A 21,542-nucleotide genomic window follows, 5' to 3' on the forward strand; every position below is an offset into this window, starting at 1 on the left:
GGGCGCGAGAGCGGGGACGGTCGTCCAGGAGAGTTGGAGACAGAGGCCGGTCGTGGAGACGACATCGTGGATGCCGTGAAGGATGTTTTACGTTCCCCGTTCTTTGTACGTAGCGCGGACCAGCTGGTGGGGACGAGACTCGCGAGGCTCGGAGTCGAAAGCCGGAACTTCAGAATCGGAGGCGGTCCATTGCGGATAACGCGCACCGCACAAGGACGCGTCTCCCACGTGATCATCCTGCTAGCCAGTGGTAACAGTATATAGTATAGGGCTGAGACAAACAAAGGAGACTCAGACAAGGGAAGACAATGCGGGTTACAAATACACTAGATCCATCAATAAGTCTCCCAAACCACGTCGGGCAAGACACCCCGCATGATCTTCCAATGCTTGATAGCTTCCTTTTCCTGCCAGTCTGCCAATGGGTTGACCAAGTCCTTCAAGATGTATTGCTCGCGCTTGTCTTCCGCAATATCATCACCGACGGTCGAGATATCTCCTTCGTGCTCGCCCAGGCTAGTGAGGACGTGCCGGCGGAGGTAGGACCCGAGGAAGTCGGACTGTGTGGCTTGGCGGAACTCAAGGGCATTCGTCGACGGCGTGCAGAAGAAGACCTATGGAGAATGACGAGTTAGAAGGTGGCCCATGCCACAGCCTCGTATGGACGCACCCAGTTCACAAACTCATTGTTAACGTCATCATGTGTCTCCAGAGCATCGTAAAACGCGCGACATTGTGGGAAGACAGACCGAAGTGTGAGGATGATCGCTTTTGCGGATTTCGAGTTCAAGGCTCCGGCGAAGTTCTGCCTGGCGCGTTAGACAATCAGCATTGCTGTCGACGAATTCCGGACTCACTACTGCAACGACGGCGTCAGGCGTCACGATCTCCTTCAAGTCTCTCCAGAATGACTGGGTATACAGGTGCGCCGGAACACTTCCGCCGGAGAAGCAATCGTGGACGACAACATCAAACAGTTCCGCAGTAGCGCTTGAGGCGTCCCCCGCTTCCGAGCTGCGATGCAGCGTCACACTGCGATTGTGGACCCAGGTCTTCGCATCCTGTAAGACCAGCCTTTCCGGAGGAGGCGCAGGAAGCCCGAAGAATCGTTTCGCCGCATCATAGACGGATGGGTCGATCTCGACCAAGGTGGTATCAATCCCGTGTCGAATGAAAGAGGTCGCAGCGATCCCTGTACCGAGACCACTGTCGCAGATCGTCAGGTTGGTTTATCCTAGAACCTACAGATGAGATCATCGCTGCTGAATTCGGTACGCACATGATAAGCGCATTCTTAGGCTGCTTCTTCGCCAGTAGAGCGGCTTCTTGCACGACGAATGCGCTATAGATGGTGTCTCCGAGCTTTTGGCCGGCCTCATCTTCCAACAGAAGTTCGGGATCCCATGCCTGAGCCTTTGGACCGACCCAGACACCGCCCAGGAGGGAATGGCCAGCCCTGAGATAGCGCAGGTGGTCGATGTTGCCGGGCACGTTGGGATCCGCGGCTGTCGTTTCACCGACGACTACGACACCAGAGTAGGCAGAATCTACAGAGGACAGGATGCGCAAATGATGTGAAGGGTGATTGTAAGGTTCAGGTAACGGGTGAGGCAAGGTCGGTGGTCGCAAAACGGATGTCACTGTCAAGAAGGGCAGGACAGGAAGGAGCGCGATCCGGATCTTGCTCAATCCTCCAGGGGCAGGGACGTTGTGTTTCGCGATCTTTGGCGGTGGGGTTGCGGGCTCAGATTTCTTGGGAGTCCCCTTTTTCTGCTTTCCCTTGGGCTCTGGTGTGGCAGGAGCGGCAGTGAGCGGTTTGGCAATAGGTGGCGGGGTGACATTGGGCAGGAAGGGTGCGATGGTCCAAAACGAGGCGACAGCGGTACCCGCTTGAAGGAACTGTGACCATGAGTGTTTGCATCAACTAAGGTCGCGTGGACTCACGATCTGGGTGTCGGAAAGGGTGGCAATGTATGAGATTGAGGGCCAGAGACCTTGTAATGAGTTGAGTGCTGTCGCGCATACAGGCAGTATCATGCTGGACTGCGGAGCAGACGTGTCTTCCTTGTTGTACGGAGCATTCTATAGCATGCCCGAGGTGTAAAAACAGTGCGGCAAAACGAATGCGACGGGACAGACCTGCAACGCCTTGACAAGGGCTACGCCGAGAGACAGCACGGGTAGCAGGACGATGAGATGGGTCGCGACGGGTCCCCATATCGGGTCACCTATTCTTGCTGTATGTGCAGCAACGAAGTACGTCGCGGACGGCATAGCATATAGTAAGAACGCGAGCCCGAGAGTTGCATGTCCTACTGGCACGGTTGGTGCGAAGCTGCCGAGGATGGAGGCCGACCAGATGACTTTGCCCAGATGCAGAGAAGCGGGTGCGGTGCCATACTGCGGCTCTAAAGCGCGTCTGTATGCCCAAGTGACGAGAGAAAGGCCGAGCAGGACACCGATTGCGGCAACCCTTGTGAGCACGACGTGGTACGTGTTCGCATTCGATGCTGGCGGCGGGGGTCGGGCAGACATGGGTGAAGTGCGGGGATTCAGCTACAGCTCGCGCGCATAGACCGAGGATTCGCGCGTCGAGAGCAGGGGGCGGTGGTGGTGGGAGAGAAAGACGAAAGGAGAGCGACGAGCGTCGCGTCCCCGCACGCAAGCCAGCGCTGTGTCGCGCAAGTCTCACGCGAGGATGCCCCGGATAAACTCCGCGTCCGGGGCACGATCTGAGATCCCAGAAGGTACGCACACGTGACCGGTGACGTCTTGGGGGACAGACGCGTCGCCGCCGTAATTGGTCCAGACAGGCCAAAAACACAGGGCCTGCTCCTTGGCTGCTCTCCACCTTCTCTCCAGGGCCCCGCGTCCTCTCGATCCCCCCATCGTCGCCGTCTGCAACATGCCCACCCTGCCGCTCGATGGGAAGGCCGTCCTCGCTGCCGACCCGTGGCTTGACAACAACGTACCCCATATCGTCCATCGTCACGACCTCTTCAGGAAGTGGAAGGACACCATCGACGAGACCGAGGGTGGATACGACAACTTCACGAAGGGATACCTCAAGTTCGGCCTCAATGTCGCACAGGATGGCACGGTGACCTACCGCGAGTGGGCGCCGAACGCGAAGGAGGCTGTCTTGATTGGAGATTTCAGTGAGTACGATACTCTCGCGTCTTGCTCCTGCGATACTTAACTGCGTCATTGCTAGACAGTTGGAACAGGATATCGCACCCGATGACCAGGGACCAGTACGGCGTATGGGAGATCACCATCCCCCCCAAGGACGGCAAGTGCGCCATTCCGCACGACTCCAAGATCAAGGTGCGCCGCGCGCGCCCCAGGTAGACACGTAGAGTTTAACACGTTCTGCAGATATCCATGATCCTCCAGTCTGGCGAACGCATCGAGCGAATTCCGGCTTGGATCAAACGCGTCACACAGGATCTCTCCGTCTCCCCCGTCTACGATGCGCGGTTCTGGAACCCGCCTCCGGAAGACGTGTACAAGTTCAAGAACACCCGCCCTCCTCAACCGAAGGGCATCCGTATCTACGAAGCTCACGTCGGTATATCGACTACCGAGCACCGTGTGGGCACCTACAAGGAGTTCACTCGGGACATCCTTCCTCGTATCCGTGATCTGGGTTACAACACCATCCAGTTGATGGCAGTCATGGAACACGCATACTATGCTTGTGAGTGGCCCCCCATTTTCTTCATTCCCAACACATGTCTGATAATACGCATCACTGTAGCCTTTGGATACCAAGTGACCAGCTTCTTTGCCGCCAGCTCTCGCTATGGCACGCCTGAGGAGCTTAAGGAGTTGATCGATACCGCACACGGCATGGGCATCACGGTCCTCCTCGATATCGTCCACTCGCATGCATGCAAGAACGTGCTTGATGGTCTCAACAACTTCGACGGCACGGACCACATGTACTTCCATGAAGGCGCCCGCGGACGTCATGACCTCTGGGACAGTCGCTTGTTCAACTATGGGCACCACGAAGTACTTCGCTTCTTGCTCTCCAACCTCCGCTTCTGGATGGAGGAGTACCAGTTCGATGGCTTCCGCTTCGATGGTGTGACGAGTATGATGTACCACCATCATGGTATTGGCGCTGGGTTCTCTGGCGGATACCATGAGTACTTCGGTCCCGCCGCCGATTTGGAGGCCATTGTCTATCTCATGCTTGTTCGTGCATAAACTTCCATCACTTATAAGCTACGCTGACCACCCATACGTAGGCGAACGACGCCATGCACACGCTCTATCCAAACGTCATCACCATCGCGGAGGACGTCTCCGGAATGCCACTCCTCTGCGTCCCGGTCTCGAAGGGTGGTGTCGGGTTCGACTACCGTCTGTCGATGGCCATCCCGGACATGTGGATCAAGCTGCTGAAACACAAGAAAGATGACGAGTGGGAAATGGGCAACATCGTCCACACGCTGACGAACCGGCGCTACGGGGAGAAGAGCATTGCATACGCGGAGAGCCATGATCAAGCCCTTGTTGGCGACAAGACCCTCGCATTCTGGCTCATGGACAAGGAGATGTACACGAACATGTCGGACTTGACGGAGTATACGCCGATCATCGCAAGGGGTATCGCACTACACAAGATGATCCGGTATGTCTAGAAGTTGTCTCTGTCCTCCATCGACTGACATCTCCACCTGCAGCCTCCTCGTGCATTCCCTCGGTGGTGAGGGTTACTTGAACTTTGAAGGTAACGAGTTCGGCCATCCCGAGGTAATGACTGACTTTTTATGCAGAGTTTGCGTTGTACTCACGTTTACACGCAGTGGTTGGACTTCCCTCGCGAAGGCAACGGCAACTCATTCCAATACGCCCGTCGGCAATGGAACGTCGTCGACGACCAACTCCTCCGGTACAGGTACCTCAACGAGTTTGACAAGGTCATGAACCACACCGAGGACAAGTACCATTGGTTGAGTGCCGAGCCGGCGTACGTCTCGCTCAAGCACGAGGTCGACAAGGTCATCGTGTACGAGCGCGCCGGGCTGCTGTTCGTCTTCAACTTCCACCCGACCAACTCGTTCTCGGACTACCGCGTCGGTGTCGACCAGCCGGGAGAGTACACGATTATCCTGAGCACGGACGAGAAGCGCTTTGGGGGCTTCGAGAACGTCGTGCCAGGAGGGTCGTACTTCACTACGCCGATGGAGTGGAATGGGCGGAGGAACTGGACGCAGGTGAGTACGACTGGGAGCGTTGAAGAAGTGGAAGACGGTGGGCTGAGACGGCATGCGATCCAGGTGTATATCCCTTCGCGCACTGCGATCGTGTTGGCGAAGAAGTAGGAAGGAAACAACTGCTGTCGGTTTGGGTGGAAGGGAGGGTACACGGCTATGTAATCGGAGGCCCGATCGCGGAGAAGCTACTGTACACTGACTATGTCGTACGGTTGTGTGTAAGAATGTGAGCGTCCGTAGGAGGATCGAGCCATGTTTCTAGATGATTTCCAGATGACATATTGAATTCTGGGACGCACCAGGTTTACGAACTGAGTAACGTTAACCATGTGGTCGATGAAATCTGAAAAGTAGGAGCACAGGTGTGGTGTCCCGGCAACTTGTGGCCCTGGCAGTGGACACACGGTGACGGCATCTTCCCACGGTATTGAACCCGTTGGCGTGCTCGTGGGTCTGCTCCGAGTCGGCGACTCAGACTAGGGCAGTCACCAATCTATTCATACATAATCTCTTCCTCATGTACCTTGTGTCTCTCTGAGCGACCACCACCACCACCATCATGGACGAAAAGCCAACCTTCCTCACCAAGGAGCCCCCGAACGAAATCCCGGTCCCTGCAACCACCGTGCCCCGCGCACAGCGCGGGCCCTGGTTGACCATCCGGATTGAAACCATTCTCAAGCTCGCCGTGCTGGCATATTTGCTTGTGTTCACGCATCGCCATACCCTGAACAAAGCGGAGGAGGAGCTGGAGGTACATGAGGGTCGTTGGATCGCGAGAGTATTCTCGGACTCCTGGACATGGTCCCCGCGCAAGGTGCTCTATGGGAAGAAGGCCGAGAAGGTGTTCCTGTGCGTTCTCATTCAGTTGTCTCTACATGATGTACACTCAAGCTGTCTACGCGTTGTCGTGTGCGCGAATGCGCCGCCGCTCTGCAGGACGGTTCCGAACGAGGAGAGTGCAATCAAGGCCTCGCGTCAGTACGCCACCAAGCCACACATGGCCGGCACCCCGGGCGACTTCGACACTGCGAAGGACTTCCTCAAGCTCCTCCAGACCGAGCTCGGCATCAACGCTCCGTCGAAGCTCCCCCTGTTCTCCGCCGGCACCCCCGAGTCGCGGAGCGCTACGCTGAACATCACCTCGTTGAAGGAACCCACGGCATGGATCGACACGTACTACCCGGTCATGAACACCCCTCTGGACCACAGTATCGAGATTCTGGATTCTGGTGGGAACGCCGTATGGACTGCTGAGTTGGAGGAGGTCGCGGACGACACGGACCCCGAGGCGGGGAAGTACTTCGACGCGATCACAACCTGGCATGGTCTCAGTCGCGGAGGAAGCGCCAAGGGCAAGCTTGTCTATGCGAACTATGGACGGAAGGAAGACTATGATGCGCTCGTCGAACAGGGTACGTGTCATGCTGAAGATGTTTATGCATGGAGGTTCATGGTCGGTGGTAGGCGTGGACATGAACGGCTCTATTGTCATCACGCGCTACGGCGGTATCTTCCGCGGTTTGAAGGTCAAGGGAGCGCAGGAGCATGGTGCTGCCGCTTGTCTCATATACTCCGACCCTCGTGACGATGGAACGGTCACTGCAGAAAACGGCTATGCTCCGTGAGTCCTCAATGTTCACAGGGAGAGACTGCTGCTCATTGGTTGTTCACAGGTACCCGTATGGCCCTGCTCGCAACCCTAACTCGGTGCAAAGGGGCAGCACGCAGTTCCTATCCATTTACCCTGGGTAAGGATCGGCCTGGACCTTCCATTCAATTGATACTGAGTATACGCTACTAGCGACCCCACGACCCCAGGGTACCCTTCGTATGAGAACAGCACTCGCACCAACGGAACCAACATCCCCTCTATTCCCTCTTTACCCATCTCCTGGGCCAACGCACGGGTCCTCTTGGAGGAGATCAAGGAAGGCGGACAGAACCGTACTATCTCCGTCGTGAACAATGGTGCGCAGGCGAATTATTTCTCCTTCAGAGTGAGTGTAGGTGCTGAATGACTGCACCCAGTCGATGACAAGGTCATCCCGATCTGGAACGTTATGGCTGTTGTCCCGGGTCATATCAAGGATGAGATCGTTGTGGTCGGAAACCATCGTGATGGTATGTCTGGCGACAGTCGATGATTTCTCTGTTACACATAGATGGCTGACGGTTTCCCAGCTTGGGTCATGGGCGCGACTGACCCGTCGTCGGGCACCGTGTCGGTTCACGAGGTCATTCGTGGCCTTGGAGTTCTGCTCCGACACGGCTGGACCCCGTTGCGCACGCTTGTCCTTGCAAGCTGGGACGCAGAAGAGTACGGCCTTATCGGAAGCACGGAGTGGGGCGAAGACTTTGCTGACTGGATTGACGAACACGTTGTCGCCTACTTGAACCTTGGTACGTATCAATGTACTGCTGATCTGAGTGCTGATCTCTGACATTGTTCTCGGTGTGTTTGCAGATTCATCTGTGTCTGGTTCGCGCTTCCGCGCGTCTGCTACGCCGTCTCTGGCCCACTTCGTGCGTGCGGCTGCGGAGGAGGTTCCTCACCCCACCAAGGTCGGCAAGACCCTCTGGGACGCCACGAAGGACAGCGGCGTGCTGACCGGCCAGCACATTGATGCTGAGGCGCTTGCCGTGTACGAGGAGACAGAGCTGCAAGCCGCCGCAGAGAGCACTGGAGTAGGCGTGTTGGGTTCGGGTAGCGACTATACTGTCTTCGTGCAACGTACTGGGGTGAGCGAGGTTGCGCTACTTTCGACGGAGATTTGATACTGAGAGACGATTTCTCAGGTTGCTTCGGCCAACGGTGGATTTGGAAGCACTCTGCAGGACCCCGTCTACCACTACCACTCTGTGTTTGACTCTCAGAGGTGGCAAGAATTGTACGGCGATCCTGGCTTCCATCGCCATGTAAGTGATGCAAACCTCTGTGCGTACGCCGGCGCCTCATATTTCCGTAGGTCGCGATTGCCAAGCACCTTGGTCTGCAGACACTCCGTCTGACCGACTCGATCATCCTCCCCATCAACACCACCCACCACGCCTTCGAGCTCGAGAAGTATCTCAACAAGTGAGTGGCCATCTAACCATACCACCGCATCACTATTGACACCGCTCACGCAGGGTTGAGTCCATCGCCTCCACAACCTCGCTCGACGTCGACTTCACCGACCTGCGCAACGCAATCCAGTCCCTCCAGAAGACCTCCCTCAGGCTCGACACCGAGAAGGCCGCCGCCGAGAAGAAGCTTCGCAAGCTCCTGCACAAGTTCGCCCGGCGCCACTTCATCCGGCGCAAGATCCACCGCGCGCTGTGCAAGCTCTGGAAGCTCTTCGGCAAGGACTGCCCCTCGCACGACGCGTCGTCGCTCTCCGCGCCCATGTCCCTCGGCTTCGGGGCGGCTGACAAGCCGTTCGAGTGCTCGCGCGGGAGGAAGAACGCGAACGGCGCGATGCTCCCGGTGAAGCCTCGCGTCGGACACGCAGGCGCAAAGGTGCACGAGCAGCGCGGCGAGGAGATAGAGGCTCTGGACAAGCGTCGTTTCCCGTTCAAGAAGTTCAGGAAGGCCGTGAAGCGCGTCCGCGACGTTAACCAGAAGCTGAAGGCATTCGAGCGTGGCTTCATTCATGAGGACGGCATCAAGGACCGCGAGTGGTACAGGAACCTGGACGTTGCTCCGGGCAAGTGGCTTGGTGAGTGTAACCGTCTTTTCAAAGTTCACGATGTCTGACTCTGGATGAAACATTAGGGTATGGGGCTACGACTTTCCCGGCACTTACCGAAGCCTTCACTATCGAGAAGAACACGACTCTCGCAGAGTATGAGATGAAGAGGCTGCAAAAGCTCGTCGAGAACTTGACTGATGTGATCAAGGTGTGATTGCTCCTATTGTATACTAGCGACTGCTGGAGATTCTGTTGTGTATTGTACGAATAGGCTGTGAGCGGAATATTGTCCATACATACATACATCCGATAGAGTGGTCATAAGTCACAAGTAACAAGTCGGGACACAAGTTCAACAGAGTAACGAAACCGGTATAGGGCTAGGTCATGATGCGGACAACAGTAACAGTCCAACAAAAAGATACGGGGGACACAGATAGCGGAGTTGAGTTCCCAAGTATGTCTATCTAGCCCCTCATGGGCTCCGCGGTGAGCCGCCGAGTACTACGTCGAGTTCCGGGAGTAGCAAAAGACTCTGGTCGCGGAGGCAAGTCGTGATCGCCCTCACTCATGCCAGCGAAAGATCGGACGCTGCTCTGTTCGCGGAACGAGTATGAAGGACTGGACTGGGAGTTATCCCGTCTGCGACTGGGGGTGTTGGTGAACGAGTGGTCCGCAGGATGCCAGTCAGTTGACGACCTCAAAACAGATTTCGGAGTTGACTGCAGGGTTGACAGCGGAGTGGGGGCAGGATAACGAGATTGAGGCTGGTAGATGTCCTCAGGAGAGGGCCGGAAGGGCTCGAAGTGATTCGCAATTTGCACTGCCCGAATTCGGGTCCCGGCGGGTGCACCACAGGCGACTCGAACAGAATCCCGTCCCTTGAGCTCTGATGACTGTTTGGCTGGTGAGCCGAAATTCGGGGACGACTTTCGATGCAGCCTAGGACCACCTGGGAGGCATGCATGAATTTGAGTCGTAAGTCTCGCTACGCTGGGTAGTAAGGAAGCTACGATCTTACCCGAAGAACTACTCTGAATACCGGAGTTGCGGAGCATGCGGCGAAGCCGCTCAACGTCCGTGTTGGTGTAGGGCGAAGCCAAACGAGCCTCCCGGGTAGTAGATATCGGCGACGTGGATGCGGGCTGCCATGCGGGTGCCTCCGGGTTGCAACCGCTGACCGACGCCTCAGAATAGTTCCTGCGGTGATCATCCGGGGTAAGAGAGAACCGATTGACAACGTTAGGCTGAGATGCCGGGGATGCCTGAGCTGACTCCGCCAACCAGGTGTCGATGTGTTCGAGCCATTGCGCTGGTCCATCCTGTATTCGGCCAGCGGACTTCTCCCTGTCGCGGGTGTTGGGATGATTGGTGGTGTCATCGGCAACGGATGAGACGACTTCCGGGGCGACGACAGATATACAGTGTGAAGTCTCAGACACCAGTTCCTCGTTGGCACCAGAAACTTGAGAACCAGAAGCCCAACTGTGCCCTCTGTTGCGCGAACCCAAGGGTATGGCGTTACTGCCACGAGCCCAGCTCCGACCGCTTCCACGAGAAGGACGCCCACGAGATGACTTCGGTTTGGCTGGCTGGTCCGGTGCCAAGGCCCAGTTTGGCCTGTCTGCAGTATGCGGTGGCCCGGTGCGTTTGCGGAGCGCAGGCGGAATAACCGGTGCCGACACAGAGCTGGAATCCTTGCCCTCGCCCGAGGGAGAGACAGTGGCAGTAGCTAGATTCGTCGATGGAGATTGTTCCTCTGGTGCCAAGGCCCAGTTTGGCCGGTCCGCTGTGTGGGGTGGACCAGTCCATCTATGAGTCGCGGGCGGATCCACGACTGTCCGTACAGCACCACCAAGGTTCTTGCCTCCATCCTCGGGAGAAGCAACGGCAACCGTTGGACCCGCGGCTGTAGGCCCAGGGGAAGGAATACTGCCACAACTTTCAGTGCCTGCTCTGACAGATTCCAGTATCGAAGTCGACGGCGGACTAGGCAAGATTGGAGTTTGGGCAAGAGTACCGACGGTGTTGTCAGTATCCGGGGCTCGGACAGGGCTGCGTCCTTCGAGGTTATCATTGCGAAGAGTTTCACCGGCAGCAGCAACCGCTTGCAGCGTGGAAGAGAGAGGTACCACATTGGCGACCGCATCCGAGTTAGTGAGCGCTGGATCCGGCGTCTGGACTCGAGTGTCGAGGAGGGAATTCCGAGGTGTGGAAGGGACACCCACCGCCGGAGGCCGAGACATTGGCGTGGAACTGGGGGATTGAAGGACAGCATCGGCGGTCGGCTGGAGACCACCGCAAGCCCATTGAGGGGAAGCTACTTCTGAAGAGGCTTTTGTCACGCTGAAGGGTGAGCTGCTCGGGTAGGAGGACCCAAATGACGCAAACGACAGTTCTCGCTTGGGGCCATCCGGAGATGGCACGGGCAATTGGTCTGGGTTCGGAGAACCTTCCCGAGAGCCGTACACGTCACACACGCTCGATTCTTCCGCCTCTGAAATGTCCGACAGTATTCCCGTTCTCGAGGGCTGGACATTGAAGGCAAGCGACTCCTGTGAGTGCGATGGCGAAGCGGCCGCAGGAGATACTACCGGAGGAAAGAATGGAACGCCGTAGTCGGTCGTCTGCAGTCTTGTTCAGTGCCCCACTATCAGACATAAGAACAAGTACGAACAGAGGATTCCGTAGCTGAGAGCGCATCGTCCGCCGTATCCAAGACGGGCGTCTTGAACTCCTCATCTACCTCCTCGTCTTCTGGCTTAATGGCTGTATCCGAATTGTTGACCAGAATGAAGGAGCCACTCGTGTCCTGCTTGGAATTCTGAAGAAGTGTTTCAGTAGCCGGCTGATCGAGTCCTTCCAGGACTATGTTCGCGTGCTTAGTGGGATCGTGATACGGCTGGAAGATGACGAATCGACTTCCGCTGGTGCTGATGCGGGGTCGGCGCTGTACCTTGCACTTAGTGGATGAAGGTTTCCATGAAGGAAGACAGAAAGACGCACCTCGGACTCCAAGTCATGCGGCCCGTCCTATACGCGAGATGAGAACGTCCGCCAAACCCACAGAGTTCGTACTAACCTCACTTGCCCTATGTGTTCCTGTATCTCCGGTCTGCGCATTACTCGCGCGTCCTGGGGTCCTCACTGATGTGTCGCGGTCCTCTTTAGCTTGGGGGTCACCCTTCGGAGGCTTGCCTGGTGGATCAGACTGTGATCCCCGTTTGTAGTTGTAGAAGAAGGGTCGAGAGAGTACTCTGTTGAGCATGGCGGGGAGGAGGGTGGGGTGTATCGCAGGCGGGATGGTGGGGGAGAAGAGGCAAGTTGGAAACAGGGCGCAATGGCGGAGCCGCGATACTTGTTCGTGTGAAGAACATCGAGGTGTGACGGGTACCTGTCAAGCCGAAAAGAGACAACTTCACCAGACGGCCCCGCGAGTCTTCGACCGTGACTATATGCGTCTTGAACCAACGTCAAGCTCAGCACCAGTGGGAGACGAAGTCTCGTAGGAGATTCCAGGAGTCCATCCAGAGGTCTGGACTCCGTAGAGTGTTGCAGCGGCGGCACGAGGAAGATGCATGATGATACAGCACACGCAACTTGGACAGTAGGGCAATCACGCACTGTGGTAAGAGGGTAACTTGACATTCAGGCCCCTCCGATGCCAACAGAGATCGCTGTAAATAGAAAGTCTCTGTTTACTCTGCGAAGAGAACAAAAGAGTCTCAGAAACGTACAATGAAGCCGAATGTGACCCAGCGACTCGTCAGAGGCCGCCACTACAAAGGACGTTGTGCTCCCAGACTGGAAGGGGTGGCATCGCGGAGGAAGTACACCATTCGCTTGAAGACTCTTCCGACATCAACTATCCACCCGAGAATAGTGATCACCAAAAGAGCTCTACGTGCACTGGGGGCGACAATGGCATATGGTAGTACACCCCTTCTCATCGCCTACAAGCTATGCGGCATAGCGATGAAGTATCCAGGGCTGAGGTTGCTTGCGGTTGTGATCATCCTCCCCCTTTCGTCAACGCCGTCAGCATTGGCAATACCATACGAATCACTGCTCGACTTGCCCTCAGTGGCAATTGGAACGCGTCCCCCAGGCAATATACGTCCCACGAAAAGGGGTCGAGACGTTTGATGCCTTGTGGCTTCGGTGCCTGCGTTGGCGGCAATTCAATGGCGGGCTGTTGTCCGGGGCCGAGTTCAAATTGGTGCGATGCCCCAAAATCGATTATGTGTATCTTCCCGAGTTCGACACAGTCGTGCAGTTGTACGTGGTGCTCCATCGCCACAACAAAGTTGTTAATAGCCACATCCTGTGGACCCGTCATCAGTAGTGCATCACGTTGAGGATAGGCTTTATCCCCTCACCATGTGAGCGATATTATGTCTGTGAAGCAGCTCTACGGCCTGAAGAAGGCTCAATGAATATTCGTAAGCGACCCCAGTGGCTGAGAACGAACCTCAACCATCCGGCGGAAGGTATGGACGAAGGGTTCGTTAAGCACGACATGATGATGAACGGGAGCTCAGTGTAACGTCGCACAACCGTGCATGGGAAGACGTGGTTGTGGGAGGTCAGACCGAGTTCGTGTAGCTTTTGATAGATGGAGGCTTCTTCGCTCGCGGCGCCTGTGATCTTCACTACGTATCTCTTGGGGCGAGTACTGTAAACTTGTCCCTAGTGATAGTATCAGACTTGTTATGACGACTGTCGAAACGGACTGACGGGTATGAGAGCGTACACGAGGTGGATGTCACTCGCGATCATCTCCGCATGACTTGCTAACCAGGCTGGGGGGTAGAGAGATGCCTCAAAGTTTTCCAAACCAGACATATACTTGGCAGTCTGTTACAAAAGGAAGAGCAAGACCCTGGAACTTGAAAGAGGAAGTCGTGGAGACTGTCAAGTGGTGCAACACGAACTTCAACACTCGCCACGTGTTTCTGTCTGAGCCGGGATACAATAAGACTCTCCCGGCCTGAGAACAAAGCAAAGGAGTGTGTTAACAGGCTTATGATACCGCTGGAAGATGGCAGAGCGAGTAGGGAGAGCCCGATATAACGTACACCTGGACATCCGCAAAGGTGGGTGGAGATCTTGGACCTGGGGGCTTGCCAATTCCACAGGCGGAGTGCCGCAGGGCAGTTCGACTGTGTGGAAACGGAATGGGCGCGATATGTCGCGAATGTGTCCGGAAACCAGGTTGAGCGAGCATGCCGTCAGTGCAAGCTGAGATGAATGCAGCACAAACAGCAGTGCTTCCATCCTGCTTCTGTGACACGTGAGACGCAGCGTCATGGACCACATAGCATCCAACACTCTGGAGTCCAATAAATTACAAGAATACATTACCGACAGTACACATCAGTAGCTTAGCATACCCCGAGTTTCGCTCCGCTGCAAATGAACTCAGAAGCTCTTGGCACGCTTCTCGAGCTCCGCGGGCGCAGGGCCCTCCTCAGACCTCCTCCCAGAGATTTTCACAAAGTCCTGCATGGCGTAGTCACAGCCAGTCACCTAGAAGCCGCATTGATCAGTAACAACACGCTTGTCTGGGTAAGGTGACGTACCCATTGCGCGAGATCGCGAAGGTAGCTGGGGAACATGTGGAGCAGCGGCACAAAGTGAGCGTAGAACGGCATGTAGAGCACCAGGGAGTGCTGCTCATCGAGCGCAGCGATGATCGCCTTCGCGACGTCGACAGGCATGAGACTGGGGAAGAAGAACTTGTAGAAGAAGGACTTGGGGTGGCGGACAGTCGCAAAGAGCGGCGTCATGATGTGGCCGGCAACGACAAGGGTCGTGCGCACGCCGGGAGCGTTGTAGACGTGGTCGAGCTCATACCGGAGCGACTCGTGCAGGTTGATGAGCGCAGCTTTGGAAGCGCCATAATCGGCTGGAGTGCATTGGTCAGCACAGTATCATTGATACGTGCGAAGGACGTACTCAGGCGCGCCATCCCCACCATGCCGGATACCGACGAGACGTTGACCTGGCAACACGTGAGTAGTGGTGCAGTGTTGTCCACGTAACGACTTACGATGTGTCCTGTCTTCTGTTTGATCATCTCAGGAAGGAACGCTTTCAGGGTCCAGAAGTGGGCGAGGGTGTTGACCGCAAACGTCCTGTCGAATGATAGTCAAGAGAGGCCTGCTGAGACCACGTATGGAACGACGTACTGCTGAACATCCTGAGGGCTCAGGTCAAGGAGCGCCTTGCCCTGGACAACACCGGCATTGTTGATGAGCATCGTAGGGTGACCGAGCTCCTCGACAATCTGCTTCGAAACGCGCTCGACATCTTCCCACTTTGAGACGTCGCACTGGTAGTAGGTGATGTTGTCTGGGCCGTAAGGTAAGACATTGAAAAGTCTCTCTCTCGTCTATCTTACAGTTTTCGGTGACGATAGGCTTGACGTCGAGCACGACAACGGTGACGTTGCGCACAGCGAGAGTGTTGGCAATGAGCTCTCCGATACCGGACGAGCCTAGGGAACTATGAGCACACATATGAAGGAGATGGACCATGACCTGCATACCTCCAGTGATCACGACAAGCTGTTCACCCCAATCGGGGCGACCAGGACCGAAGAGTAAGTTGCCCTGGTTGCGATACAAGCGAGAGTACCATTTCAAGAACCCTGAAGGCCGACATGAATGGAAAGTGGCGGTGCAGGAAGCCGCGAATACACTCACAGAAGGCAGAGACAGCCACGTTGTGGAACGCAGTGAGGACAAGGACGGGCTCCGGCCAGCGAGCACCCTGGAAGTAGAAAAAGAGGGGAATGAAGAAGGTAAAGAATGGGCCTATGGAGTGTCAGACGAGCACACGGGTGACCATGCGGCAAGTCACTCACTGAAGGCGGTGTGCGAGAGCACCTTCACGATAAGATCCACATCAAACGAGTCGTACAGAGGGTCCCAGAGATCTGCGAGCGAGAGGGGAGCCGAGTTCACGGTTGTCGTAGATTCGGACATGTCTGAGGTTCCCAGTGCAGACCAGTGCTTGCTGGACGGTGCGAAGTGCAGAAATCAAGGCCACGGACCCGAAAGAACGAAAGGTTAAGGTGAAGGAGACTCGGAGATGCGATGTGGCACACTCGGAGTCGGACGCGAGCCGGCGCGTGTGGGCGTCCGCTCGGCTCGGCGGACGAATTCAGTGCTCTCGGCCCGCGTTCCGGCCATGTGCCTTTCCTGGACATCCCGCCCGCATTGATCCTCAGGCGCCGGCCACGCGGCCAAGTTAGACTCGGACTAGCTTCCCACGGGCGCCGGTGTTCCTTGCAGATCCCTGCTAGCGAAAACATATCTGCAACATCGCGGGAGCCATCCGAACGATTCTCCTCAGATCCAACCGTCCCTCCATCCCGAAAACACACACAGGCCTACAAGCATCGCGTACGGCTCATTTGCCCCCAGGCAAACCACCCGCTGGTGCGTCTTCTGCACCATAAATCTACTCCGACACTCCGGACTGAAGGATGAAACATATCTGTGGTAATTGACGGCCCCATGTTCTACAGCCGGTTTCCAGGGCACTTATATGGGCGTAACCGTGCGTCCCTTGCTCTGGTTCGACGCCCAAGCTCTTAAAACCTGGAGCATGTTGTGACGGGAACACTGACCATATCCACACCCTCGTTCACCTGCACTACCTCTCTGCCCCCTCTCCAGCCTGCGTATGTGCTGTGCTTGATTGCCTGATCCCCCGCGATGTACTGACTGTTGATCGGCTTTTTTCCAGTCCGTCTACTTCGGATGCCCTCCGTCTGTCTGCGGACGTTGCGTCTGCTTCCGTCACCGAAGCATTCTCCGAAGTCCACCCGGAAGAGCAGTCCGGTCGAGGTCCCTCCGTCCGTTATGAAGCCGTTCCCCGACCTCCCTTCCGAGCTCGTCATCCCCATCCTCGACATCGCGGCGTGCAGTTCTCATGATGCTGCCCGGTCAATCTCCCTCGTTTCGAGTTGGGCTCGCAAGATCGCCCTTCCACACCTGTTCAACACTCTGGTTTATCGGTCCAAACCCGCGTACTCGGCAGGGATGTCGTCTGGGGCCAGGGACTCGCCCCATACCCGGAAGTCGCAGACTTACTCGTGGGGACCGCTCGTACACAACTTATGGACGGAGAGCACAGGAATCATGAACGCGCCCAATGAAGGGGAGATCTTCCGGGCGTGCCCTAATGTTGAGAACCTCGCACTCGTTTCGGCCTCTCTCCGTTCTCTCGCACCAGCCGTTCAGGCTCACACCGCCGCTCGTCGTCAGGAGATGATCGCCGGGCATGACCCTTTCCTCGCTTGTCTGCGGTTCATGACTCTGATCACGCACACGTCCCGTTACGACTGGCACTTCCTCGTGGGGCTGCAGCTGGAGAATGGGTCTCAGTTACTCCACAATATTACCCATCTACGCCTTCTCGACATGACGATCTCCTCATTCTCTCCTCACAACCTCCTGCCGAATCTCACCCATCTCGCGCTCCCCTACCTTGATCTTGGAAACGACTTTCGGCAGGAGTCACTGCGGCTTCCTCCAGGCGTCCTGCAGCACCGATCGCTGCGGATGATTGTCTTGACCGTCGCCGAGGAGAAGTGGCTCACAAATCCGTGGTACCAAATTGCACGGTACCCAGGAAAGGACGTCACGTCTCCGAAGGCGACCTTCCGTACTTTGGCGCAGTGGGCGAGAAAGAAGGACGATCGCCTACACGTGGTTCTATCACCCCGCCTCGGCGTTGATGCGTGCAAGGACTGGGTGGACGCTGCCCGCGGCAAACTGTCGCTGTGGGAGGTGGCTGCTCAAGCTCGCGCGGAGGACTCGCACGGTGCTGGTTTGCCGGAGACGTACCCTAAGGGTATGCGTCGCTAGGCATGCGACGAGAGTCCTTCCGCAAGGTCCCGGTACGTAGCCCGTATATGTCGTGACGATGCATGATATCTAACAGTCCCCTCCAGAGCTGTGTATACTTACTCTCGAGATACGACGATACGCCTGTCAGATGGCTTCCTCCCTCGTTTGCAATGTCGCTCCTCGTAGTGGCCGCTGGCGGCCAATGAACTGTATCCCAGGTTGTACCAGTGCTCCTTCGTCTCCTACGTATCTTATGCCCTACCTACGCCGTCCATATTGTACATGCAGACCTATTTCGGACTTTCGTACGCTATTCTCGATTGTTCATCGTTGCCCTACCGTAGATATCCTGTAACTCCCAGCATCAACCCTACACATGATCGTATTCTCGAACCGCATGTTTCTCGTCTGGCAATGTTCACCAATACTTGGGTGTAGTCTCAAGTAACCTCGCCAACGGAAATCAGAGTTGGTAGACGTCCCGTGAAGTGCCCGGAACACGTGGGTGATCGACGTGTGTATACATACAGTACGTGCGGCCAACTGTGCAGCTCTATGAATAGCTCTGCCACTCACGCGCACGAGTCACCACTTTCTGCTCACCGAGAAGTCGTGTCGTCTTGATCAGATCTGCCGACCTGAAGAAGGCCGTGGGTCGTACCGTGTACGGATCAGTAGCCGGAAAAATGCAACCCGGTATCCGACTGTCGCGGAGTTGCAGATTTGTCGCGAATCTCGGAGTCTCTCCCGCTATGCGACCGTCCTTTTCTCATATGTACTCACCTTACTCCAACGTGGACTCTGCTTGCATTCGTGCATATATTCCTGACATACCCTGGGACTGCTTGCGGACCTCCCCCCGGTTTTCTTTTCCTCCGACTCTCGCGCTTCCTGCTCGTCACCCTCTCTCGTCTTGACTACCACCTTAGTGGCCTTAAGTAGGCCTTTTTGACACCCCTCCGGCCAACTCCAATATTCTGCTGTCGACACAAGGTCTCCCTATCAAACCGCCTTCGCATTTTTGCAGTCAGAGAGGTCTTCGAGCTGCATCCGCGCCTCCACGGAGCTTCCTGCAATCACTGGTCGTGGCCGCAAGGCCATCGTCGTGTCGTGTCGTTCAACACGACTGATGCATGACCATCGACATCCGGCGTCTGGCCCCCTTTTCGAATGTCCGGCGGTCTGAATGGCGTGTTGAACTCGACGATTGGGGCGGGCTTGGTCGGATTTACTGTATCAGCGCTGTACGTCTCCCGTTCCTCCATCTGTATTGTCCGCTCGTAACGTCCGTCGCATAGACTGTATGGTATAACATCTGGACAGGCGTTGCTATATTACATTCGCCATGGGCGTGGAGTCGGGACTTGGCGGACACGATGTTTCGTAAGGTTACTTCGTAGTTCCGTTGAGCAAACTTTAACGGACGCTGGAATCTAGGTTGCTACCATATGGTTGGTCTTAATACTTGTTTCCCCCATCGTCTACAGCTCTTATACCATGTGCACAGGATCCTGGATACGGTACATCTGATCTTCGTGACATGTGCAGTGTATTACTACGACATAGCCATTCACGGGAACCCTGCCGGATTTGTTCATGTCATATGGGCTTATGGTGTGAGTGCCGCCCCATCTACGCAGCACAGATCCAAATGAACCACTGACTTCAAATTAGGGCATCCTCCTTGTGTCGGTAAGCGGTGACGTCCGGGCTACCTCGGATGCATAGTTAACGATTCGCAGGAATGCACTACTGCCCTCGTTCGCATGTGGGTGTGCTATCGGGTAGCACGGTTGGCTACATCGCTGACACATCTGCTTCAGAGGATATGCTCACAGGATATGGAGGTGTAAGTCTCGTTCAATCGCAGTACTTCACCGCCTAAGTATCACTCATACTGGCACAGACAACAGAAAGGCTCTCATGCCAGCAATCGTGGTACGTATCCGAGTCTGCTCGCTCTAGTGACTCGACGATTAATAGCACTAGGTCGTATCTTCCTTGACTCTACTTGGTGAGTGAAGCATCAAGTCATATAGTGCTTCAGATTGACGACTATTGTCAAATGCCAATCAGGCTTCAGTACATGTGAGTTTGTCGATGACCGAGATCGTGTGATCGCTCACTTCGCCTCCTTGCAGTCTATGGCTACATTGAGTACGTTTGTGGTTAGTACTCATATGTGAAGGCGCTCTCACACCGTTCCTCACAGACTCAGGATGAGGTCGTTCGAAGAATTGCAACGTTGGCAGGTCGGTACCTTCGCCCGTGGCACAAGCACTGTTTACTTAGTGGGTGTCTAGTGGTCGTTCTACTTCGCCTTCGCTATGCAATTGGTGGCCGACTTTACTATTGCTACCTCCATGATCAGACTGTGCCACCGATTTCATACTGGTCTCAGGCGGTGAGTATGACAGATTCGATCTCATGTGTGGTCCATCGTCTGATGCGCTCGCTGCAGCTTCGACGGAATCATACAAACGATCATCTTGTATATCATCAACACTGGCATATTGAATCTGTGAGCCCGGTGCTTGTGCCGATTGGTTGCAATATCTGACACCTCTCCAGTGCATTAGTCACACTATCTCTACTATTCGTACGGCGCGCGTCCCTGTATGAGCCTACCCAACGACTGACAGATGGATATCGAACAGTACTATTTCAAGCCGCAGTCGTTCCTTTTCCTCGCCCTATACTGGATACTCGCTAAATGTAAGGTAGTTTCATATCCAGTGACTAGTATATTGCTCACTCGACCCCCCAGTGCACGTATGCTCACTTCTCGCCGTTCTCAATGCCGAGAAGGACCTCATCGCACAAACATCCTCCTATTCTGTGCAAAGTACCCCGATTTTGACCACTGCGCTGCGCGTAGAGGACTTCACTACGGGCCTTCCAACCACTCAACTCGAATCAATGCCGCCTTCAGATCTCGCGCTTACGTCCTTCCCCAACGATTCGTTGTCGGTGTCGGCGCGCGCGAGTGAATCATCACGCCATTCTCCCGATCCCAGGTCATCCGTGAGTGCCCCCCCCCCTCCCACGTGGCCCCGGCACGCATTGACTTCGCGATTCTGACCGTTATACATCTATCAGCCCATCACATTCGCTGTGTAAATAGGTCTCATGCACAATCTCGCTCTGCTCCTTCGCGCTGCACATTGCTTCTACCCAAGGTTCGTTGCTGTTGCTGTATACTACTTATACCTTTCGCTTTGGGCACTGTATCTACTGCTTTTCTTCCCTACATACCTTTCAGCTCGACAATATACCAGTATCAGAACTACCTGCCGCGGTGCAAGTGCTCATTGGCGACGTTAGAATGGGCCTGTGTAAGCTCTCAGAGATGGTGAGGAGGAGGAGGAACCGTGTTCGGAGAGCGCCAAGCCCCCAACGACGGACTGGTGCGCACTTTCTGCGAGACTTTGTCTGTTCCTTCACCAAGTACATAAGTCCTCGGATATCTTCTGTTGGGGGTTCCCTTTCAACGACGGCGCACGTACTGGGTGCATTGCCCCATGGGCAAAGACTAGAATTAGATATTTTTCATCAGCTCCTTCCAGGTCGGTTGACCTCGAACATACCTATGCTCGACCTGACCATCGGCGGGTCGGGTTCACTATTACAATTGTACGTTTTCTCTTCTGTCTTTGTCCCTTTAGGCCTCCTTCTCCTCCTCATGAGGTCTCATAATGTAAGCCTTCGCGCGAGGATGAGTGAAGTCATTCGCCAGTGACTGCAATTGTGTTCTGAAACGTCGGTTATTTCGGGCCGCT

At 55.6% G+C, this 21,542-nt stretch overlaps 7 protein-coding genes across 7 annotated transcripts; 4 read left to right on the top strand and 3 right to left on the bottom strand.

Moving 5' to 3' along the window:
* Positions 1–242: 242 nt before the first annotated feature.
* Positions 243–2,652, bottom strand: L226DRAFT_529389 (uncharacterized protein). The gene is made up of 6 exons (XM_067679594.1): positions 2,140–2,652; positions 1,945–2,082; positions 1,280–1,899; positions 858–1,206; positions 671–805; positions 243–614 (listed from the first exon to the last, which is right to left on the bottom strand). Exons 1-6 carry the CDS (start codon positions 2,533–2,535, stop codon positions 336–338), a joined length of 1,917 nt encoding a protein of 638 aa, XP_067541509.1. The 5' UTR covers positions 2,536–2,652; the 3' UTR covers positions 243–335.
* A 253-nt stretch (positions 2,653–2,905) lies between these two features.
* Positions 2,906–5,336, top strand: L226DRAFT_542205 (glycoside hydrolase; the record flags this gene model as incomplete). Its single annotated transcript, XM_067682114.1, has 7 exons — positions 2,906–3,158; positions 3,215–3,327; positions 3,379–3,700; positions 3,761–4,203; positions 4,257–4,642; positions 4,695–4,764; positions 4,818–5,336. 7 exons carry the CDS (start codon positions 2,906–2,908, stop codon positions 5,334–5,336), a joined length of 2,106 nt encoding a protein of 701 aa, XP_067541510.1.
* Positions 5,337–5,672: 336 nt separating this feature from the next.
* Positions 5,673–9,301, top strand: L226DRAFT_529391 (Zn-dependent exopeptidase). The gene is made up of 12 exons (XM_067679595.1): positions 5,673–6,080; positions 6,168–6,643; positions 6,696–6,852; positions 6,905–6,979; positions 7,033–7,199; positions 7,260–7,352; positions 7,413–7,631; positions 7,696–7,970; positions 8,028–8,147; positions 8,198–8,307; positions 8,361–8,929; positions 8,986–9,301. Exons 1-12 carry the CDS (start codon positions 5,788–5,790, stop codon positions 9,114–9,116), a joined length of 2,685 nt encoding a protein of 894 aa, XP_067541511.1. The 5' UTR covers positions 5,673–5,787; the 3' UTR covers positions 9,117–9,301.
* On the bottom strand, positions 9,209–12,170 carry L226DRAFT_556770 (uncharacterized protein; the record flags this gene model as incomplete). Its single annotated transcript, XM_067683145.1, has 5 exons — positions 9,209–9,854; positions 9,924–11,529; positions 11,580–11,726; positions 11,909–11,935; positions 11,985–12,170. 5 exons carry the CDS (start codon positions 12,168–12,170, stop codon positions 9,370–9,372), a joined length of 2,451 nt encoding a protein of 816 aa, XP_067541512.1. The 3' UTR covers positions 9,209–9,369.
* A 2,124-nt stretch (positions 12,171–14,294) lies between these two features.
* On the bottom strand, positions 14,295–15,906 carry L226DRAFT_529393 (retinal short-chain dehydrogenase/reductase). Its single transcript, XM_067679596.1, has 9 exons — positions 15,771–15,906; positions 15,610–15,720; positions 15,453–15,554; positions 15,306–15,401; positions 15,094–15,256; positions 14,955–15,039; positions 14,861–14,906; positions 14,485–14,810; positions 14,295–14,431 (listed from the first exon to the last, which is right to left on the bottom strand). The coding sequence occupies exons 1-9, from the start codon at positions 15,889–15,891 to the stop codon at positions 14,324–14,326; spliced, it is 1,158 nt and encodes a 385-aa protein (XP_067541513.1). The 5' UTR covers positions 15,892–15,906; the 3' UTR covers positions 14,295–14,323.
* Positions 15,907–16,502: 596 nt separating this feature from the next.
* L226DRAFT_125034 (uncharacterized protein) lies at positions 16,503–17,961 on the top strand. Its single transcript, XM_067672221.1, has 3 exons — positions 16,503–16,592; positions 16,658–17,813; positions 17,868–17,961. Exon 2 carries the CDS (start codon positions 16,672–16,674, stop codon positions 17,779–17,781), a length of 1,110 nt encoding a protein of 369 aa, XP_067541514.1. The 5' UTR covers positions 16,503–16,592; positions 16,658–16,671; the 3' UTR covers positions 17,782–17,813; positions 17,868–17,961.
* An 802-nt stretch (positions 17,962–18,763) lies between these two features.
* On the top strand, positions 18,764–20,986 carry L226DRAFT_125049 (uncharacterized protein). The gene is made up of 18 exons (XM_067672222.1): positions 18,764–19,007; positions 19,062–19,146; positions 19,201–19,214; positions 19,271–19,379; positions 19,438–19,455; positions 19,506–19,531; positions 19,587–19,612; positions 19,670–19,701; positions 19,753–19,777; positions 19,840–19,851; positions 19,905–19,920; positions 19,976–20,015; positions 20,067–20,167; positions 20,225–20,284; positions 20,335–20,362; positions 20,421–20,478; positions 20,531–20,787; positions 20,863–20,986. The coding sequence occupies exons 1-18, from the start codon at positions 18,934–18,936 to the stop codon at positions 20,881–20,883; spliced, it is 1,002 nt and encodes a 333-aa protein (XP_067541515.1). The 5' UTR covers positions 18,764–18,933; the 3' UTR covers positions 20,884–20,986.
* Positions 20,987–21,542: the final 556 nt, after the last annotated feature.

Source organism: Lentinus tigrinus, assembly GCF_003813185.1.
Source record: "Lentinus tigrinus ALCF2SS1-7 unplaced genomic scaffold L226scaffold_2, whole genome shotgun sequence".
Lineage (NCBI taxonomy): Eukaryota > Fungi > Basidiomycota > Agaricomycetes > Polyporales > Polyporaceae > Lentinus > Lentinus tigrinus.

What these genes read in the sequence shown, in the direction of transcription:
- L226DRAFT_529389 (XM_067679594.1), bottom strand. Translation starts at nt 2,535, where the DNA reads ATGTCTGCCCGACCCCCGCCGCCAGCATCGAATGCGAACACGTACCAC. An exon ending in CCCTTGTCAAGGCGTTGCAG is followed by an intron (nt 2,083 to 2,139) that starts GTCTGTCCCGTC and finishes GGCATGCTATAG; the next exon opens with AATGCTCCGTACAACAAGGA. An exon ending in CTGACGCCGTCGTTGCAGTA is followed by an intron (nt 806 to 857) that starts GTGAGTCCGGAA and finishes CGCGCCAGGCAG; the next exon opens with AACTTCGCCGGAGCCTTGAA.
- L226DRAFT_529391 (XM_067679595.1), top strand. Translation starts at nt 5,788, where the DNA reads ATGGACGAAAAGCCAACCTTCCTCACCAAGGAGCCCCCGAACGAAATC. An exon ending in TGATGCGCTCGTCGAACAGG is followed by an intron (nt 6,644 to 6,695) that starts GTACGTGTCATG and finishes GGTCGGTGGTAG; the next exon opens with GCGTGGACATGAACGGCTCT. An exon ending in GCAGAAAACGGCTATGCTCC is followed by an intron (nt 6,853 to 6,904) that starts GTGAGTCCTCAA and finishes GGTTGTTCACAG; the next exon opens with GTACCCGTATGGCCCTGCTC.
- L226DRAFT_529393 (XM_067679596.1), bottom strand. Translation starts at nt 15,891, where the DNA reads ATGTCCGAATCTACGACAACCGTGAACTCGGCTCCCCTCTCGCTCGCA. An exon ending in GCTTGTCGTGATCACTGGAG is followed by an intron (nt 15,402 to 15,452) that starts GTATGCAGGTCA and finishes ATAGTTCCCTAG; the next exon opens with GCTCGTCCGGTATCGGAGAG. An exon ending in AACAGAAGACAGGACACATC is followed by an intron (nt 14,907 to 14,954) that starts GTAAGTCGTTAC and finishes ACGTGTTGCCAG; the next exon opens with GTCAACGTCTCGTCGGTATC.
- L226DRAFT_125034 (XM_067672221.1), top strand. Translation starts at nt 16,672, where the DNA reads ATGCCCTCCGTCTGTCTGCGGACGTTGCGTCTGCTTCCGTCACCGAAG.
- L226DRAFT_125049 (XM_067672222.1), top strand. Translation starts at nt 18,934, where the DNA reads ATGTCCGGCGGTCTGAATGGCGTGTTGAACTCGACGATTGGGGCGGGC. An exon ending in TCACACTATCTCTACTATTC is followed by an intron (nt 20,363 to 20,420) that starts GTACGGCGCGCG and finishes GATATCGAACAG; the next exon opens with TACTATTTCAAGCCGCAGTC. An exon ending in CTCCCGATCCCAGGTCATCC is followed by an intron (nt 20,788 to 20,862) that starts GTGAGTGCCCCC and finishes TACATCTATCAG; the next exon opens with CCCATCACATTCGCTGTGTA.